The 15,682-nt window shown below is 50.2% G+C and overlaps 1 protein-coding gene across 1 annotated transcript in view; it reads left to right on the forward strand.

Moving 5' to 3' along the window:
* PCYOX1L (prenylcysteine oxidase 1 like) overlaps window positions 1-15,682 on the forward strand; it is a 38,077-nt gene that overhangs the window by 9,731 nt on the left and 12,664 nt on the right. Inside the window, exons 4-5 of the mRNA XM_075344631.1 lie at window positions 8,269-8,480; window positions 11,553-11,693. Of these exons, the coding sequence (XP_075200746.1) occupies window positions 8,269-8,480; window positions 11,553-11,693 (353 nt within the window). The remainder of the gene's footprint in view (window positions 1-8,268; window positions 8,481-11,552; window positions 11,694-15,682) is intronic.

Below are 15,682 nucleotides of genomic sequence, written 5' to 3' on the forward strand. Positions count from 1 at the left end.
CAACGACCTCACAGCAGGGGCCAGGTTGTTGCTGGATGTCACACACAGCAACATCGCTAGCAACGTCACAAAAGTTGTTCGTTACCAGCGATGTTGCTAGCGATGTTGCTTAGTGTGACGGGGCCTTAAGTGATATTTTCCTGGAATCAGGCTCTTGTGGCCTATATTATGTTCTTAGAAGTATTGTCACGCAACGCGAGCACCGCAACACACAAGGTACACAATACAATGGTGGGCCCTGGCACTAAGAAAAGGCTAGCTGGGTCACCTCCTAAACTCACCTGAAACTGATCCCCTAACATTCCTATACAGGTTCTTTCACCCCGTTGCCAATCATGTGCCTATCCATGTCTTTCCCTGGACTCAGACCTGTATAGTGCACAGGGCAACAGTAAAGGCCCCGTCACACACAACGAGATTGCTAACGAGATCATTGCTGCGTCATTGGCCCCCCACTGATCTGATAATGATTACCTACTCTAAAGGCCCTGTCACACAGATCGTTGCGGAGTCACAGTTTCTGTGACTTAGCAACAATCTCGCCAGCGATCTCGTTATGTGTGACATCTACCAGTGATCAGGCCCCTGCTGTGAGATTGCTAGTCGTTGCTGAATGGTTGGGACCATTTTCTTCAAAGGCGATGTCCTGCTGGGCAGGACGCATCCTTGTGTTTGACGCCTACCAACGACCTCCTAACACAGTCCCAACGCCCGCCGAGATCATTATACAAGTCGCTGATCGCTACTGCGTCGTTGGTAAGATCTGACTGTGTGACATCTCACCAGCGACCTCCCAGCGACTTACCAGCGATCCTTATCAGGTCACATCATTTTCGGGATCGCTGGTAAGTCGTTAAATGTGACGGGGGCTTAACACTAGGGCCGCTCTAGCTTAAAGACACAGAGCGGATTAGACAGAAAAATAAACAGCAATCATACAAAGCACTCCAAACAACAAGAGTTAATAATGAGGAACGGACCAGAGGGGAAAAAACAAAAAGGACAAAAAAGGACTAAAGAAGGGAAAAACTCAACACAGCTTTCACACAGCAAATGTTCTCTGAAAGTCTGCCTGGTCCACAGCTCACAGGTTCCCACTAAAGGTAAGCTAAGTAGAAACTATCACCAGGATTACCTGAGCTAGTCTTTATAGGAGCTAATTAGCAATAGATAACAGCTGGCTATTGCTTTCATGCAGAGCTCAGGAGACCAGAGGATCTACTTGAAGCTGGGTTTACACACTGCAACATCGCAAACGACATCGCTGTAACGTCACCGGTTTTGTGACGTTACAGCGACCTCCCCAGCGACATTGCAGTGTGTGAAACCTATCAGCGACCTGGCCCCTGCTGTGAAGTTGTGATCGCTACAAATCGTTCAGGACCATTCCTAGGTCCTTTGTTTCCCGCTGTGCAGCATGCATCGCTAGCAAGTTTCAGTGTGTAAAGGGGACTTTACAGCGACTCCGCGGCTCTGTCTGTGTAGCGTCCTGATTAGCGGTCACCGGTGAAGGATTCACCGGTGACCGCTAATCCCCCGAGTGACTGAAGTGTCCCCCCCTCTCTCATACTCACCGATCCCCGATCACCGGCGCTGCACGGCGTTCACTCTGCTCCAGCGGCTTTTCCTTTTTTGAAAAAGCCGGCCGCTCATTAAACAATCTCGTATTCCCTGCTTTTCCCCGCCCACCGGCAAATATGATTGGTTGCAGTGAGACACGCCCACACGCTGAGTGACAGCTGTGTCACTGCACCCAATCACAGCAGCCGGTGGGCGTGTCTATACTGTGCAGTAAAATAAATAAATAGATAATTAAAAAATCCGGCGTGAGGTCCCCCCCAATTTTAATACCAGCCAGATAAAGCCATACGGCTAAAGGCTGGTATTCTCAGGATGGGGAGCTCCACGTTATGGGGAGCCCCCCAGCCTAACAATATCAGCCAGCAGCCGCCCAGAATTGCCGCATACATTAGATGCGACAGTTCTGGGACTGTACCCGGCTCTTCCCGATTTGCCCTGGTGCGTTGGCAAATCGGTGTAATAAGGAGTTATTGGCAGCCCATAGCTGCCAATAAGTCCTAGATTAATCATGTCAGGCGTCTCCCCGAGATACCTTCCATGATTAATCTGTAAATTACAGTTAAAAAACACACAAATAAAATAAAAACAAATAAAAACACTAACAAATTCCCTCATTACCAATTTATTACCCACAACAAATCCCTCCTTGTCCGGCGTAATCCACGGTCCTCCAGCGTCGCATCCAGCTCTGCTGCATGCAGGTGACAGGAGCAGCAGAAGACACAGCCGCTCCTGTCACCTCCACGCAGCTAATGAAGAGAGCCGTGTGATCGGCTGAGCTGTCACTGAGGTTACCTGGATCCAGCGGTGGATGCAGCGGTGGCCGCAGGTAACCTCAGTGACAGCTCAGCTGATCGCGCTACTCACCGCCGCTCCGGTCAGCTCCACGCAGCAAATGAGGTGAGTAGCGCGATCAGCTGAGCTGTCACTGAGGTTACCCGCGGCCACCGCTGGATCCACCGCTGGATCCAGGTAACCTCAGTGACAGCTCAGCCGATCACACGGCTCTCTTCATTAGCTGCGTGCAGGTGACAGGAGCGGCTGTGTCTTCTGCTGCTCCTGTCACCTGCATGCAGCAGAGCTGGATGCGACGCTGGAGGACCGTGGATTACGCCGGACAAGGAGGGCTTTGTTGTGGGTAATAAATTGGTAATGAGGGAATGTGTTTGTGTTTTTAATTTCTAATAAAGGATTTTTTCGGGTGTGTGTGTGTTTATTTACTGTCACTTACAGATTAATCATGGAAGGTATCTCGGGGTGACGCCTGACATGATTAATCTTGGACTTATTGGCAGCTATGGGCTGCCAATAACTCCTTATTACCCCGATTTGCCAACGCACCAGGGCAAATCGGGAAGAGCCGGGTACAGTCCCAGATCTGTCGCATCTAATGTATGCGGCAATTCTGGGCGTCTGCTGGCTGATATTGTTAGGCTGGGGGGCTCCCCATAACGTGGGGCTCCCCATCCTGAGAATACCAGCCTGCAGCCGTATGGCTTTATCTGGCTGGTATTAAAATAGGGGGGGACCGCACGCCGGATTTTTTAATTATTTACACGGCACACAGAGCCGCGCGGCATTAAATGAAGTCGGGTGAAGTTCACCTGCTTTTTTGACACGTCCCCAGCTAGTCGCTCTGCAGGTCCGGATCGCTGTTAGGTCGTTGGCCAGGTCTGCCTGTTTGACAGCTCACCAGAGACTTTGTAGCGATCCCGGCTAGGTTGAGATCGCAGGTTGGATCGCTAGAAAGTCTCAGTGTGTAAACCCAGCTTAACAATATCAGCACTGTGAAAAGGAGAATCTGCACAGCCAGCAGTATTAACCGGAGCAAGTGTGCATGAAGCCCTGAGCTGTGATCTCCTGACACCAGAAATAGGAGGAACCACTTTCTGTCGTGGTATACTCGTAACAATTATATAACAAAATCCTGCTAACAGATTCTCTAACAATTTTTGACTTTTCAGAGTATAGGGGGCTTTACACGCTACAATATCGTTAATGTTTGATAGTCGGGGTCATGTCATTAGTGACGCACATCTGGCGTCATTAACGATATCGCAGCGTGTGACACTTTTGTGCGACGTAAAATGATCGCAAAAGCTGCCAAAATCGTTTGCCGCGGAGAGGTCGTCCTAAAAGAAAAAATCGTTCTCTTCTAATTAACGATGTTGTTCCTCATTCCTGCGGCAGCACACATCGCTGTGTGTGACACCGCAGGAGCGATGAACATCTCCTTACCTGCCTCCACCAGCAATGCGGAAGGAAGGAGGTGGGCGGGATGTTTTTGTCCCGCTCATCTCCGCCCCTCCGCTTCTATTGGACGCCTGCCATGTGACGTCGCTGTGACTTCTATCATGGGAATCCTGAAATCTATGGGGTAGAAAGCTTATCGTCCACGTTTAATTCATGGTTTATTGGAGGATGATCCAGACAGGCGGCTGCAATTTAGTGAGATTATTCTTAACAAAATTGAAGAAAATCCTGTAATTTTAGATAACATTATGTGGAATGATGAAGCTTCTTTCAAATTATCTGGCCATATTAACAGACATAATTGTGTTTACTGGAATAATGAGAATATGTATTTAACATTAGAGCAACAACTACATGAGCCTGGTGTCAATGTTTGGGGTGGTATTTCAAGTTTTGGTGTTTTAGGACCAATATTTTTTGATGGAACAGTCACAAGAGAGAAGTATCTCGAAATTCTAATAAATCAAGTTGTTCCCCAGTTACAGCAACAGCCTAATTCAAATGACCTTTATTTCCAACAAGATGGGGCCCCTCCACATTTTTCTAGAGTAGTCCGCGAGTATCTTGATGAAACATCTATATATATAATTGCCTTATTCTGTCTGTCTGTCTGTCTATCTGTCTGTCTATCTGTCTGTCTGTCTGTCATGCTCCGAAATTGTGTCCTTACGGTGACACAAAGCTGATTGGCCGCTGGGCTCGCCATGGCCCCGCCCCCCCACACGGATTGGCCTCTCGCCCCGGCTCTCTGCAGGCCCCGCCCCCTCACGCAATGCACGCTCGCTGTGGCCCAACTGACACGGGGCTCCGATTCCCAGGTGAGTACACACACATCAGATCACACTCACTCTCACACTCACTCTCACACATCACATCCACACACTCACAACATGCTGGGATATCACTTGCTTCTACACCGGCTCCGTCAGGATCCCGGCAGCGCCAGACATAACCTTGCGATGCTGGGATCTTAACGGAGGCCGTGAAAGCTGGTAACCATTATACACATCGGGTAACTAAGGTCCCTTAGTTACCCGATGTGTATCATAGTTACCAGTGTACACCGGCTCACACTCACACACATCACATCGCATCCACACATCAAGGTCCTGCAGCTGCAGAACATACATAACATAACAGCACACACACACACACACACACACACACAAATCAGATCACACTCACTCACATACACACATCACATCGCATCCACATACTCACAACATCCTGGGATATCGCTTGCTTCTCGGCGGCGATATTGTGCTGTGAGCTTCCAGGACCTGCGGGAGGATCACATGGCCAGAAGCATGTGATATCCCCGGATGTTGTGAGTATCAGCGCGTATGTGCAATATCGTCAGTGTCTGTGTGTGTGAGTGTATGCGATCGGGTGTGTGTGAGTGTATGCGATCGGGTGTGTGTGTGAGTGTATGCGATCGGGTGTGTGTGTGAGTGGATGCGATCGGTTGTGTGTGTGAGTGGATGCGATCGGTTGTGTGTGTGAGTGGATGCGATCGGTTGTGTGGGTGAGTGGATGCGATCGGTTGTGTGGGTGAGTGGATGCGATCGGGTGTGGGTGAGTGTCGGCAGAGGAGCACGGCGTGCTGGAGGAGGCTGGGAGCAGAGAGGCTGATCTTGGGGAAGGCTGGGAGGGGGGGGCTGATGCTGAGGGAGGCTGGAAGGAGAGAGGCTGAGCAAACGTGCTCCATCCGCCATACTGCGCACTCCCCATCGTGCTGCATCCCCCATGCTGCGCACTCCCAAACGTGGTCCATCCGCCATGCTGCGCACTCCCAAACGTGGTCCATCCGCCATGCTGCGCACTCCCAAACGTGGTCCATCCGCCATGCTGCGCACTCCCAAACGTGCTCCATCCGCCATGCTGCGCACTCCCAAACGTGCTCCATCCGCCATACTGCGCACTCCCCATCGTGCACCATCCGGCATGCTGCGCACTCCTAAGCGGATGGAGCATGATGGGGGGTGCGCAGCATGGCGGATGGAGCACGTTTGGGAGTGCGCAGCATGGCGGATGGAGCACGTTTGGGAGTGCGCAGCATGACGGATGGAGCACGTTTGGGAGTGCGCAGCATGACGGATGGAGCATGTTTGGGAGTGCGCAGCATGCCGGATGGTGCACGATGGGGAGTGCGCAGTATGGCGGATGGAGCACGTTTGGGAGTGCGCAGTATGGCGGATGGAGCACGTTTGGGAGTGCGCAGTATGGCGGATGGAGCACGTTTCGGAGTGCGCAGCATGGCGGATGGAGCACGTTTGGGAGTGCGCAGCATGGCGGATGGACCACGTTTGGGAGCGCGCAGCATGGCGGATGGAGCACGTTTGGGAGTGCGCAGCATGGCGGATGGAGCACGTTTGGGAGTGCGCAGCATGGCGGATGGAGCACGTTTGGGAGTGCGCAGCATGGCGGATGGAGCACGTTTGGGAGTGCGCAGCATGGCGGATGGAGCACGATGGGGAGTGCGCAGTATGGCGGATGGAGCACGTTTGGGAGTGCGCAGCATGGCGGATGGAGCACGTTTGGGAGTGCGCAGCATGGCGGATGGACCACGTTTGGGAGTGCGCAGCATGGCGGATGGAGCACGTTTGGGAGTGCGCAGCATGGCGGATGGAGCACGTTTGGGAGTGCGCAGCATGGCGGGTGGAGCACGTTTGGGAGTGCGCAGCATGGCGGATGGAGCATGATAGGGGGTGCGCAGCATGGCGGATGGAGCACGTTTGGGAGTGCGCAGCATGGCGGATGGAGCACGTTTGGGAGTGTGCAGCATGGCGGATAGAGCACGATGGGGAGTGCGCAGCATGGCGGATGGAGCACGTTTGGGAGTGCGCAGCATGGGGGATGCAGCACGATGGGGAGTGCGCAGTATGGCGGATGGAGCACGTTTGGGAGTGCGCAGCATGGCAGATGGACCACGTTTGGGAGTGCGCAGCATGGCGGATGGAGCACGTTTGGGAGTGCGCAGCATGGGGGATGCAGCACGATGGGGGGTGCGCAGCATGGGGGATGGAGCACGATGGGAGGTGCACACCTCCCCCCAACACACACACACACGCGCACTGCACAACACACACACACTAGGAATCACAAACAACGCCCTACACAGACACCCACACACACAGACAACGCTGCACACACAAATATACGCACATACTGCACAACACACACATTGCTCAAAACATACCTCCCCCCAAAACACACCACACCCACACAAACCGCACAACACACACACACAACGCTACAGACACACAGCGCTCCACAAACAACGCAACACACGCAACACACATACAACACCGCTCTCACCCCCCGCGACACTCAGAACATGTACAGCGCCCTACACAAACACTTGGTAACTACACACAACAACATCTATATATATAACAAAAATCATACATGAACTACACAATACGTAAATTCTAGAATACCCGATGCGTAGAATCGGGCCACCTTCTAGTTTGCTAATAAATGGATTGGCCGAAGAGGCCCACTTCATTGGCCGCCAAATTCACCAGACTTGACCCAATGAATTTTTTCTTTTGGGGAGTACTCAAGGACAAAGTTTATAGTCAAAAACCAAAAAGTGTCAGTGATTTGAAAAATTACATAAGAGATGCAGTTCAAGAAATCAATACCCAAAGAGACTTATGCAAAACTGTCGAAGTGTAAGAGGCTGACTTCAAAGCTGTGCAAATTGTAATAGAAAACAGTTTGAGCACCTGCGTTGATAGAATTTAAGGTCTTTTGTATTATTGTTCAGAATAAAATTCAATTTGTAATGTTATGCTTGTGTTAGTAAATATAATTTTATATGTAAATCAAAATAGATATTTTTTCTGTCTACCTAATTTTGGACCACCCTGTATATCTCTGAAAATGTAAGTTCAGGTCGGGAAGCCTGCAGTCAGTCCTGGTCATATACCAACTGTGAAATTGGACTTACATGGACAGCTCTTTGATTTTAGCGCTTGTCATGTAATGCTGAAAGGGATTGTCCAGTCTCAATCCATATGTCTGCAGTTACTCTGACTGTAGACTTGGGAACAGCGGTCACGTGGTCGTAAGCATTTGATACTCCGACTCCCGGCTGGAATCTGACAAGATTGGCGCAGGATGCTCAATGCAAGTGTATTGAGTGAGTTTGCGCCCGTCTAGATGGATACTAGTATTCCTGTGGTATATTCGTGGCCACGTGACCACCGATCCCAACCCAGGCACCAACAATCCCTCAGTGCACAGTGTGAGCGATCTGAAAATTAACAAGTCTGTAATCGCATAGAGTGACTACAGACTTATGGATTTATCCTGGACAACCCCTTTAATATACCTCATAGTAGCACTTGTCTGATACCACAGCAGATCACAGTGGATCTTTTTACATAAAATGGTCATAGCATAATAAACACGTGTTTTTTTTTACAGAGTGTATAAATATCAAGCTCACGAGTACTCTTTCTCGACAATAGAAGGGCTCCTTCGCTCACTAGGAGGGGATCACTTTGTAAATATGACGCAGAAGTCGGTAGGGGAATCTCTACAAGGTATTGGAGTGTCACAACGGTTCATTGACGATGTGATCAGTGCGGTAATGAAAGCCAGCTATGGACAATCTGTGGCAATTCCAGCATTAGTTGGTAAGTGGAAAAGCAACAGTAAGAAGACTCTAATATACACTAATTTCACCACTTTTCCTTAAACGGCAGCTACCGTATTTTTCGGACTATAAGACGCACTTTTTCTCCTCCAAATTTGGAAGGAAAGTGTGGAGTGCGTCTTGTAGTCCGAATGTCAACCTGCGGGTTAGAGAGGTGTGGGGAGGGAGCGGCTATGGAGTGGGATCACAGGAGGCGGGGTGGGTCGCTGCTGCAGGAAGCCGGCGGCTGGAGAAACCTTGTGTGCTCACTGTTTAAAGTAAAGGAATATTCATTAGCTGCTCCCCGCCCACCTCTCTCCGCTCTCTTCAGTAAGTGACTAGAAGTGGGTGTGAGGACCAGCAAATCAATACTTGTTTAATTTAAACAGCGAACACACGTGGGAGCTCCAGACGCCGGCTTCCTGCTGCGGCTGAGGAGACTGTGTGTCAGCTGTTTAGGAGGCAGGAGCAGGGTGCCGCTGCAGTCATGTCTGGCCCAGAGGAAGTACATATCACTGCAGTGTCCGGGCCAGAGCACGGCATACCTTCACAGCACAGCCTGCAGTCTCTGTGCTGAGTGCTCACATTGCTTTGGTCCTGCCTCTGCACTAGAAACAAAGTCTCCCGTAACTCAACAGGACCTGGAGTGATGTAATGAAGAGGCGGGGCCAGAGCAGCGCAGAACAGCACAGTTCCCCGCCTCTTCATTACATCACTGCAGGTCCTGGTTATTTACGGGAGGCATTGTTTGTAGTGCAGAGGCAGGACCAAACTGATAGCTAGGTGTGCATCACATCTGTAAAATTAAGGCAATAAATAAATATAGTGTAAAAAGGCATTACTGTACACCTGGATGGGGTTGGATCATATATATATACACGCACGCACACGCACGCACGCACGCGCACACACACACACACACACACACACACCAGGTTGGAGGAATACACATATAAGGATGGGGAACATACATATTCCACGATGGGGGCCATATCTACCTGGAAGGGGCCCAGAATGGGGCATATGAGTACAGAATTTGGGGATATTATTACCTCCATAAGTGTCAGCAGCAGACACCCCCCCCCCCCGCCCACACACACACCATAACTGTGTGTCATGACCACATTTTTTACTTCAATTTTTTTTCTATATTTTCCTCCTCTAAAACAAGGGTGTGTCTTATATTCCGGTGCGTCTTATAGTCTGGTAAATATGGTAATACACATCTTTAGATGGCTAAGAAGTGAATTAAATTTATTGCTTATTCTCCGGTCTGATGTACCAGTAAGAAACACTTAAAAAGTTGGTTTTGGCACAAATGGATGACAAGGCAGAGAAGAAATACACTAAACCCCAACATATTGCCTCGTTCTGGAGGTACAAGGTATCAGAACTTATCAGTTTCCAGAGGGATTTTATTCCAATCAGTGCTGAAACAGTCTTGATTTTCAGGTCATCTTCAGTTTGACACCTACAAAGCCCCTCACTCCACGATACCAACTGCGTCTGTTCTAACTATTGTGCCATTTTCCACTGTGTCCCCCTCATTCACAAATGTGGAATTAAATTCACATCAGCCTCTGTACTAACTTTACTGTTACTTTAATTCCCAAGTACATTATGTTCAGAGATTTAAGTGTCATTACTCAAGTAGACACTAGGAACTAGTTAGACTAGTCTTGGGGCCAATTTTTTTTATTACAGAGCTGTAATAATTTTTATAGACAAGCCAAAAAACTAACTGTCATAAGAACCATAGATGTGTACACCCAACAGCCTCATATACTATAGATCTGTACACTTAACAGCCCACATACACATTGTACTAATGTTGGCCAAATCTGCCATTATTGCCAAGGTCAGCCGATTGCCTAATGTTTATGGGCGTGCCAGATTAGGAAAGATGTTGATCATGCTTGTCCAATATTGGGCTGCAGATCCCATTGGTCTCCTGGAAATTAGTCGTTGACCAACGTGTCAGTTGGTGGTTTTCTCATAGAGAACACAGGAGTGCTCAGCAGCCAAACAAGCGTTCATATGAAAATGAGAGTCATCTGAATTGCCTGTCGGCTGGCTATACATATCAGATGGATGTCAGCCAAAGCTTTAGAAAGCTCGTTTGGTTGAAATCTATTCCAACAGACTTCCATAGAAACTGGCATGCTTGTTAAAGGGAACCTGTCACCTGCGGCCACCACCAGTGGGCTCTTATATACAGCATGTTAGAATACTGTATATAGGAGCCCAGGTCGCTGTGTAGAACGTAAAAATAACTTTATAATACTCACCTAACGGGCGGTGCGGTGCCGTGCAGACTGGTAAGATGGGTGTCTCCATTCTCTGGTACTGGCGCCTCCTCTTTCGGCCATCTATCGCCTCCTTCTGAAGTCGGGGTGCATGACGCATCCTACAACATGTACACGAGCTGGCATTGAGGTCCTGCGCATGCGCACTACAATACTTTGATCTGCCCTGCTCAGGCCAGATCAAAATGCACCTGCACATGACCCCAGTGTCAGCTTGTGTGCATGTTGTAGGACACGTCATGGACCCATGCTTCAGCACAAGGAGGACAAAGATGGCCGAAAAAGGAGGCGCCGGACCCGGAGAACAGACACATCCATCTGACCAGTCTGCACCGCACTGCCCGTTAAGTGAGTATTATAAAGTGATTTTATGTTCTATACAGCAGCCTGGGCTCTTATATACAGTGTGTAAGAATGCTGTACATAAGAGCCCACTGGTGGTGGCCGCAGCTTATAGTCGCCAAATCTGGTAACAGGTTCCGTTTAACAAGCTTCTGGGGGTACATTGGCCTGGGCACCTTCAAATTTAACAAGCCTGATCTTTCTTGTCTCTGGCATCTAACTTAGATAGAAGTAACCCCCATGCACACCGGTTGGTCTACATTTACTCTATATGTGCTTTTTAACTGATTGCACACCAGCTCAACTCAATGTATCCATCTCAACAGGGATTTGTTGTAAACTACTGCAATGCTCAAATACTTTGCTCTGCTGTTACTGAAAATGAAGTCTTTTGTCATTGCTATCACATTTGTCATTTCCCATAGGTGCCATGTCTTTGGCGGGAGCTCAGGGAAATATGTGGTCTGTAGAAGGAGGTAATAAACTGGTGTGTTCAGGTTTGCTGAAGCTGACAAAAGCTAATGTGATCCACGCAAGAGTGACGGCAGTGTCTCTACACAGCACAGGTATATCTTCATCACTAACATGACCATAAAATACCAAATTAGAGAGATGTGTTAGTTTTAAATAACACCCATCGCCAGTTTGGTGGAGAACCTATAATTTGTGCCCTTTTCTCATGCTCCTGGGCAGATTCCCAGGGCTTGCAGTGCTAGGTTTGGCAGTCCCTTTTTACTAGCCATTGGCCCTTTAAGTCCTCCTTACATAGCAAGCACGCACACACAGCGTTCACTACAGAATGCTATGGTGCATCCATATACAATATGAGCCCCCCACGTAGTTTCTGTATATATTATTATTATTATTATTATTGTTTATTTATAGAGCACCATTGATTCCATGGTGCTGTACATGAGGGGGTTACATACAGAATACATGTACACGTTACAATAGACAGACTAGCACAGGGGGAAGAGGGCCCTGCCCTTGCGGGCTTACATCCTAAAGGATTTTGGGGAGGAGACAGTAGGTGGGGTGTAGGTGGGGCGGCAGCTCCGCACGGTGGTGGGGCGGCAGCTCCGCACGGTGGTGGGGCGGCAGCTCCGCACGGTGGTGGGGCGGCAGCTCCGCACGGTGGTGGGGCGGCAGCTCCGCACGGTGGTGGGGCGGCAGCTCCGCACGGTGGTGGGGCGGCAGCTCCGCACGGTGGTGGGGCGGCAGCTCCGCACGGTGGTGGGGCGGCAGCTCCGCACGGTGGTGGGGCGGCAGCTCCGCACGGTGGTGGGGCGGCAGCTCCGCACGGTGGTGGGGCGGCAGCTCCGCACGGTGGTGGGGTGGCAGCTCCGCACGGTGGTGGGGCGGCAGCTCCGCACGGTGGTGGGGCGGCAGCTCCGCACGGTGGTGGGGCGGCAGCTCCGCACGGTGGTGGGGCGGCAGCTCCGCACGGTGGTGAAGCAGTGAGGTCATTGAAGGTTATAGGCATTTCTGAACAGATGAGTCTTTAGGTTCCGTTTGAAGCTTGCGAGTGTAGTAGATAGTCTGACGTGTTGAGGCACTGAGTTCCAGGAGACTGGGGATGCTCGGGAGAAGTCTTGGAGTCGGTTGCATGAGGAGCGAATGAGAGAGGAGGATAGAAGGAGATCTTGGGAGGACCGGAGGTTACGTTTTGGAGTGTAGCGAGAGATTAGTTCAGAGATATATGGAGGAGACAGATTATGGATAGCTTTGTAGGTCAGTGTTAGTAATTTGAATTGGATACGGTGGAAGATTGGGAGCCAGTGGAGGGACTTGCAGAGAGGAGAAGCGGGGTGGTATTGAGGAGAGAGGTGGATCAGTCGGGCAGCAGAGTTAAGGATGGACTGGAGAGGGGCGAGTGTGTTAGCAGGGAGACCACAGAGGAGGATGTTGCAGTAGTCGATGCGGGAGATTATGAGGGCGTGCACTAGAATTTTTGTAGATTGGGGATTGAGAAAAGGGCGGATTCTGGAGATATTTTTGAGTTGAAAACGGCAGGAGGTGGTGAGGGATTGGATGTGCGGTATGAAGGACAGGGCAGAGTCAAAGGTCACTCCGAGGCACCGAACTTTGGGTGCTGGGGAGAGCGTGATGTTATTAATTGTAATGGATAGATCAGGTGGAGAGTGCAGGGGAGATGGAGGAAAGATGATCAGTTCAGTTTTGGCCATATTGAGCTTTAGGAAGCGAGAGGAAAAGAAGGAAGATATAGCAGATAGGCACTCTGGGATTCTGGACAGCAGAGATGTGACATCTGGACCAGAGAGGTAGATCTGAGTGTCATCGGCATACAGGTGGTACTGGAAGCCATGGGACTTTATGAGTTGTCCCAGGCCAAATGTATAGATAGAAAAAAGTAAGGGTCCCAGGACAGAGCCTTGAGGGACACCAACAGAGAGAGAACGGGATGAAGAGGTTGTGTGGGAATGGGAGACACTAAAAGTGCGGTTGGAGAGGTATGAAGAGATCCAAGAGAGAGCGAGGTCTCTGACACCAAGGGAAGAGAGGATCTGTAGTAGCAGGGAGTGGTCAACAGTGTCAAAGGCTGAGGATAGGTCTAGAAGTAGGAGTACAGAGAAGTGGTTGTTAGCTTTGGCGGTAAGTAAGTCATTTGTGATTTTAGTCAGGGCAGTTTCAGTGGAATGATGTGGACGGAAGCCGGACTGTAGGTTGTCAAAGAGAGAGTTAGAGGAGAGGTGGGAGGAAAGTTCAGCATGGACATGCTGTTCCAGGAGTTTTGAGGCAAGTGGGAGTAGCGATATGGGTCGATAGCTGGTAGTAGAGGTTGGGTCGAGGGAAGGTTTCTTTAGGATAGGTGTGACTGTTGCATGCTTAAAGGCAGAAGGGAAGGTACCAGTTGTTAGAGATAGGTTGAAGAGATGGGATAAGGCGGGAATAAGGATAGTGGTGAGGTTGGGGAGGAGGTGGGATGGGATGGGGTCAAGTGCGCATGTAGTGAGGTGCGCTTTTGAGAGAAGATGTGCAAGCTCTCCTTCGGTGATAGTGGGGAGGAAGTTTATGGGGGAGGGGCAGTGGTCTGTTATATAAAGGGGTTGTGGTGGTTCAGCAGAAAAGACTTGTCTGGTTTGGTCGATCTTTTCTTTGAAATATGTGGCAAATTCTTCTGCGGAGATGAGGGAGGTTGGAGGGGGCAGCGGTGGGCGAAGGAGGGAGGTAAAAGTGTTAAATAGCTGTTTGGGGTTGTGTGTTAAAGAGGATATGAGGTTTTTGAAGTAATTCTGTTTAGCCGAGGTAAGGGCCAAGCGAAATGTGTGAATTGCATTTTTGAATGTGGTGAAGTCTTCCTGGGAGTGCGTTTTCTTCCAGCGCCGCTCTGCGGCTCTAGACACTTGCCGTAGTTTTTTAGTGAGGCTGTTGTGCCAGGGTTGTCTATTGATTCGTCTTGCTCTGCCGTTCACAAGAGGAGCGACTGAATCAATAGCTGATGTGAGAGTGGCGTTGTAGAAAATGGTGGCACTGTTTGTGTCGTGGAGTGAAGATATGGAGGACAGCGGTAGGATAGAGTCAGAAAGGGTGTGTATGTTGATGTGTGCAAGGTTTCTGCGGGGGTGTGATATGTGCTGGACAGGGGGGGCAGGTGAGGAGGACAGGGCTGAAAAGGTCAGCAGATGGTGGTCAGATAAGGGGAGAGGGGAGGTAGTGAGGTTAGATAGAGAGCAGAGACGGGTGAAGATAAGGTCTAGTGTGTGGCCATCTTTGTGGGTGGCAGAGGCGGACAACTGAGTTAGACCAAAAGATGAGGCGAGGGAGAGGAGTTTGGAGGCCGCTGACTGGCGGGTGTCAGTGGGGATGTTGAAGTCACCCATGATGATAGTGGGGATGTCAGCAGAGAGAAAGTGTAGAAGCCAGGCGGAGAACTGGTCGATAAAGGCAGTGGTTGGGCCCGGGGGTCTGTATATGACGGCCACTTGGAGGTTGGAGGGAGAGTAGATGCGGACAGAGTGCACTTCAAAGGAAGGCAGGACAAGGGAGGGTAGAGGTGGCATTGGGGTGAAGCTGCAGTTGTTAGAAAGGAGGAGGCCCACTCCTCCACCCTGTCTATTGCCAGGGCGAGGGGTGTGGGTGAAGTGGAGGCCGCCGTAGCACAGCGCAGCAGGGGAGGCAGTGTTGGATGGTGTCAGCCATGTTTCGGTGAGGGCCAGAAAGGATAGATTGCTAGAGATAAAGAGGTCGTGAATGAAGTGCAGTTTATTACAGATGGAACGGGCATTCCAGAGCGCTCCAGAGAGAGGGGGCTGCGGAGTGGCAGAGAGGGGAATGGATTTTATGTTGGAGAGGTTGCGGTAGTTACTACTAGATGGGGAGCGGTAGGGGGGTGATAAAGAGGAGTGTCCCATCTGTGGGGGTCCAGGATTGGGAGATATGTCGCCAGCAGCGAGGAGAAGTAGAGAAAGGGAGAGCAGGTGGGAGAAGGAGAGTGGACGGCCTGGTCTGCGCGATACTAGAAGCGATCTGCGGTTTAGGAGCAGGTCAGCAGATGAGGACAGGTGGGGAGGTAAGAGGGAAGGGGAGATGAATA

The sequence above is a fragment of the Anomaloglossus baeobatrachus genome, chromosome 4 (assembly GCF_048569485.1).
Source record: "Anomaloglossus baeobatrachus isolate aAnoBae1 chromosome 4, aAnoBae1.hap1, whole genome shotgun sequence".
In the NCBI taxonomy this organism is placed as follows: Eukaryota; Metazoa; Chordata; class Amphibia; order Anura; family Aromobatidae; genus Anomaloglossus; species Anomaloglossus baeobatrachus.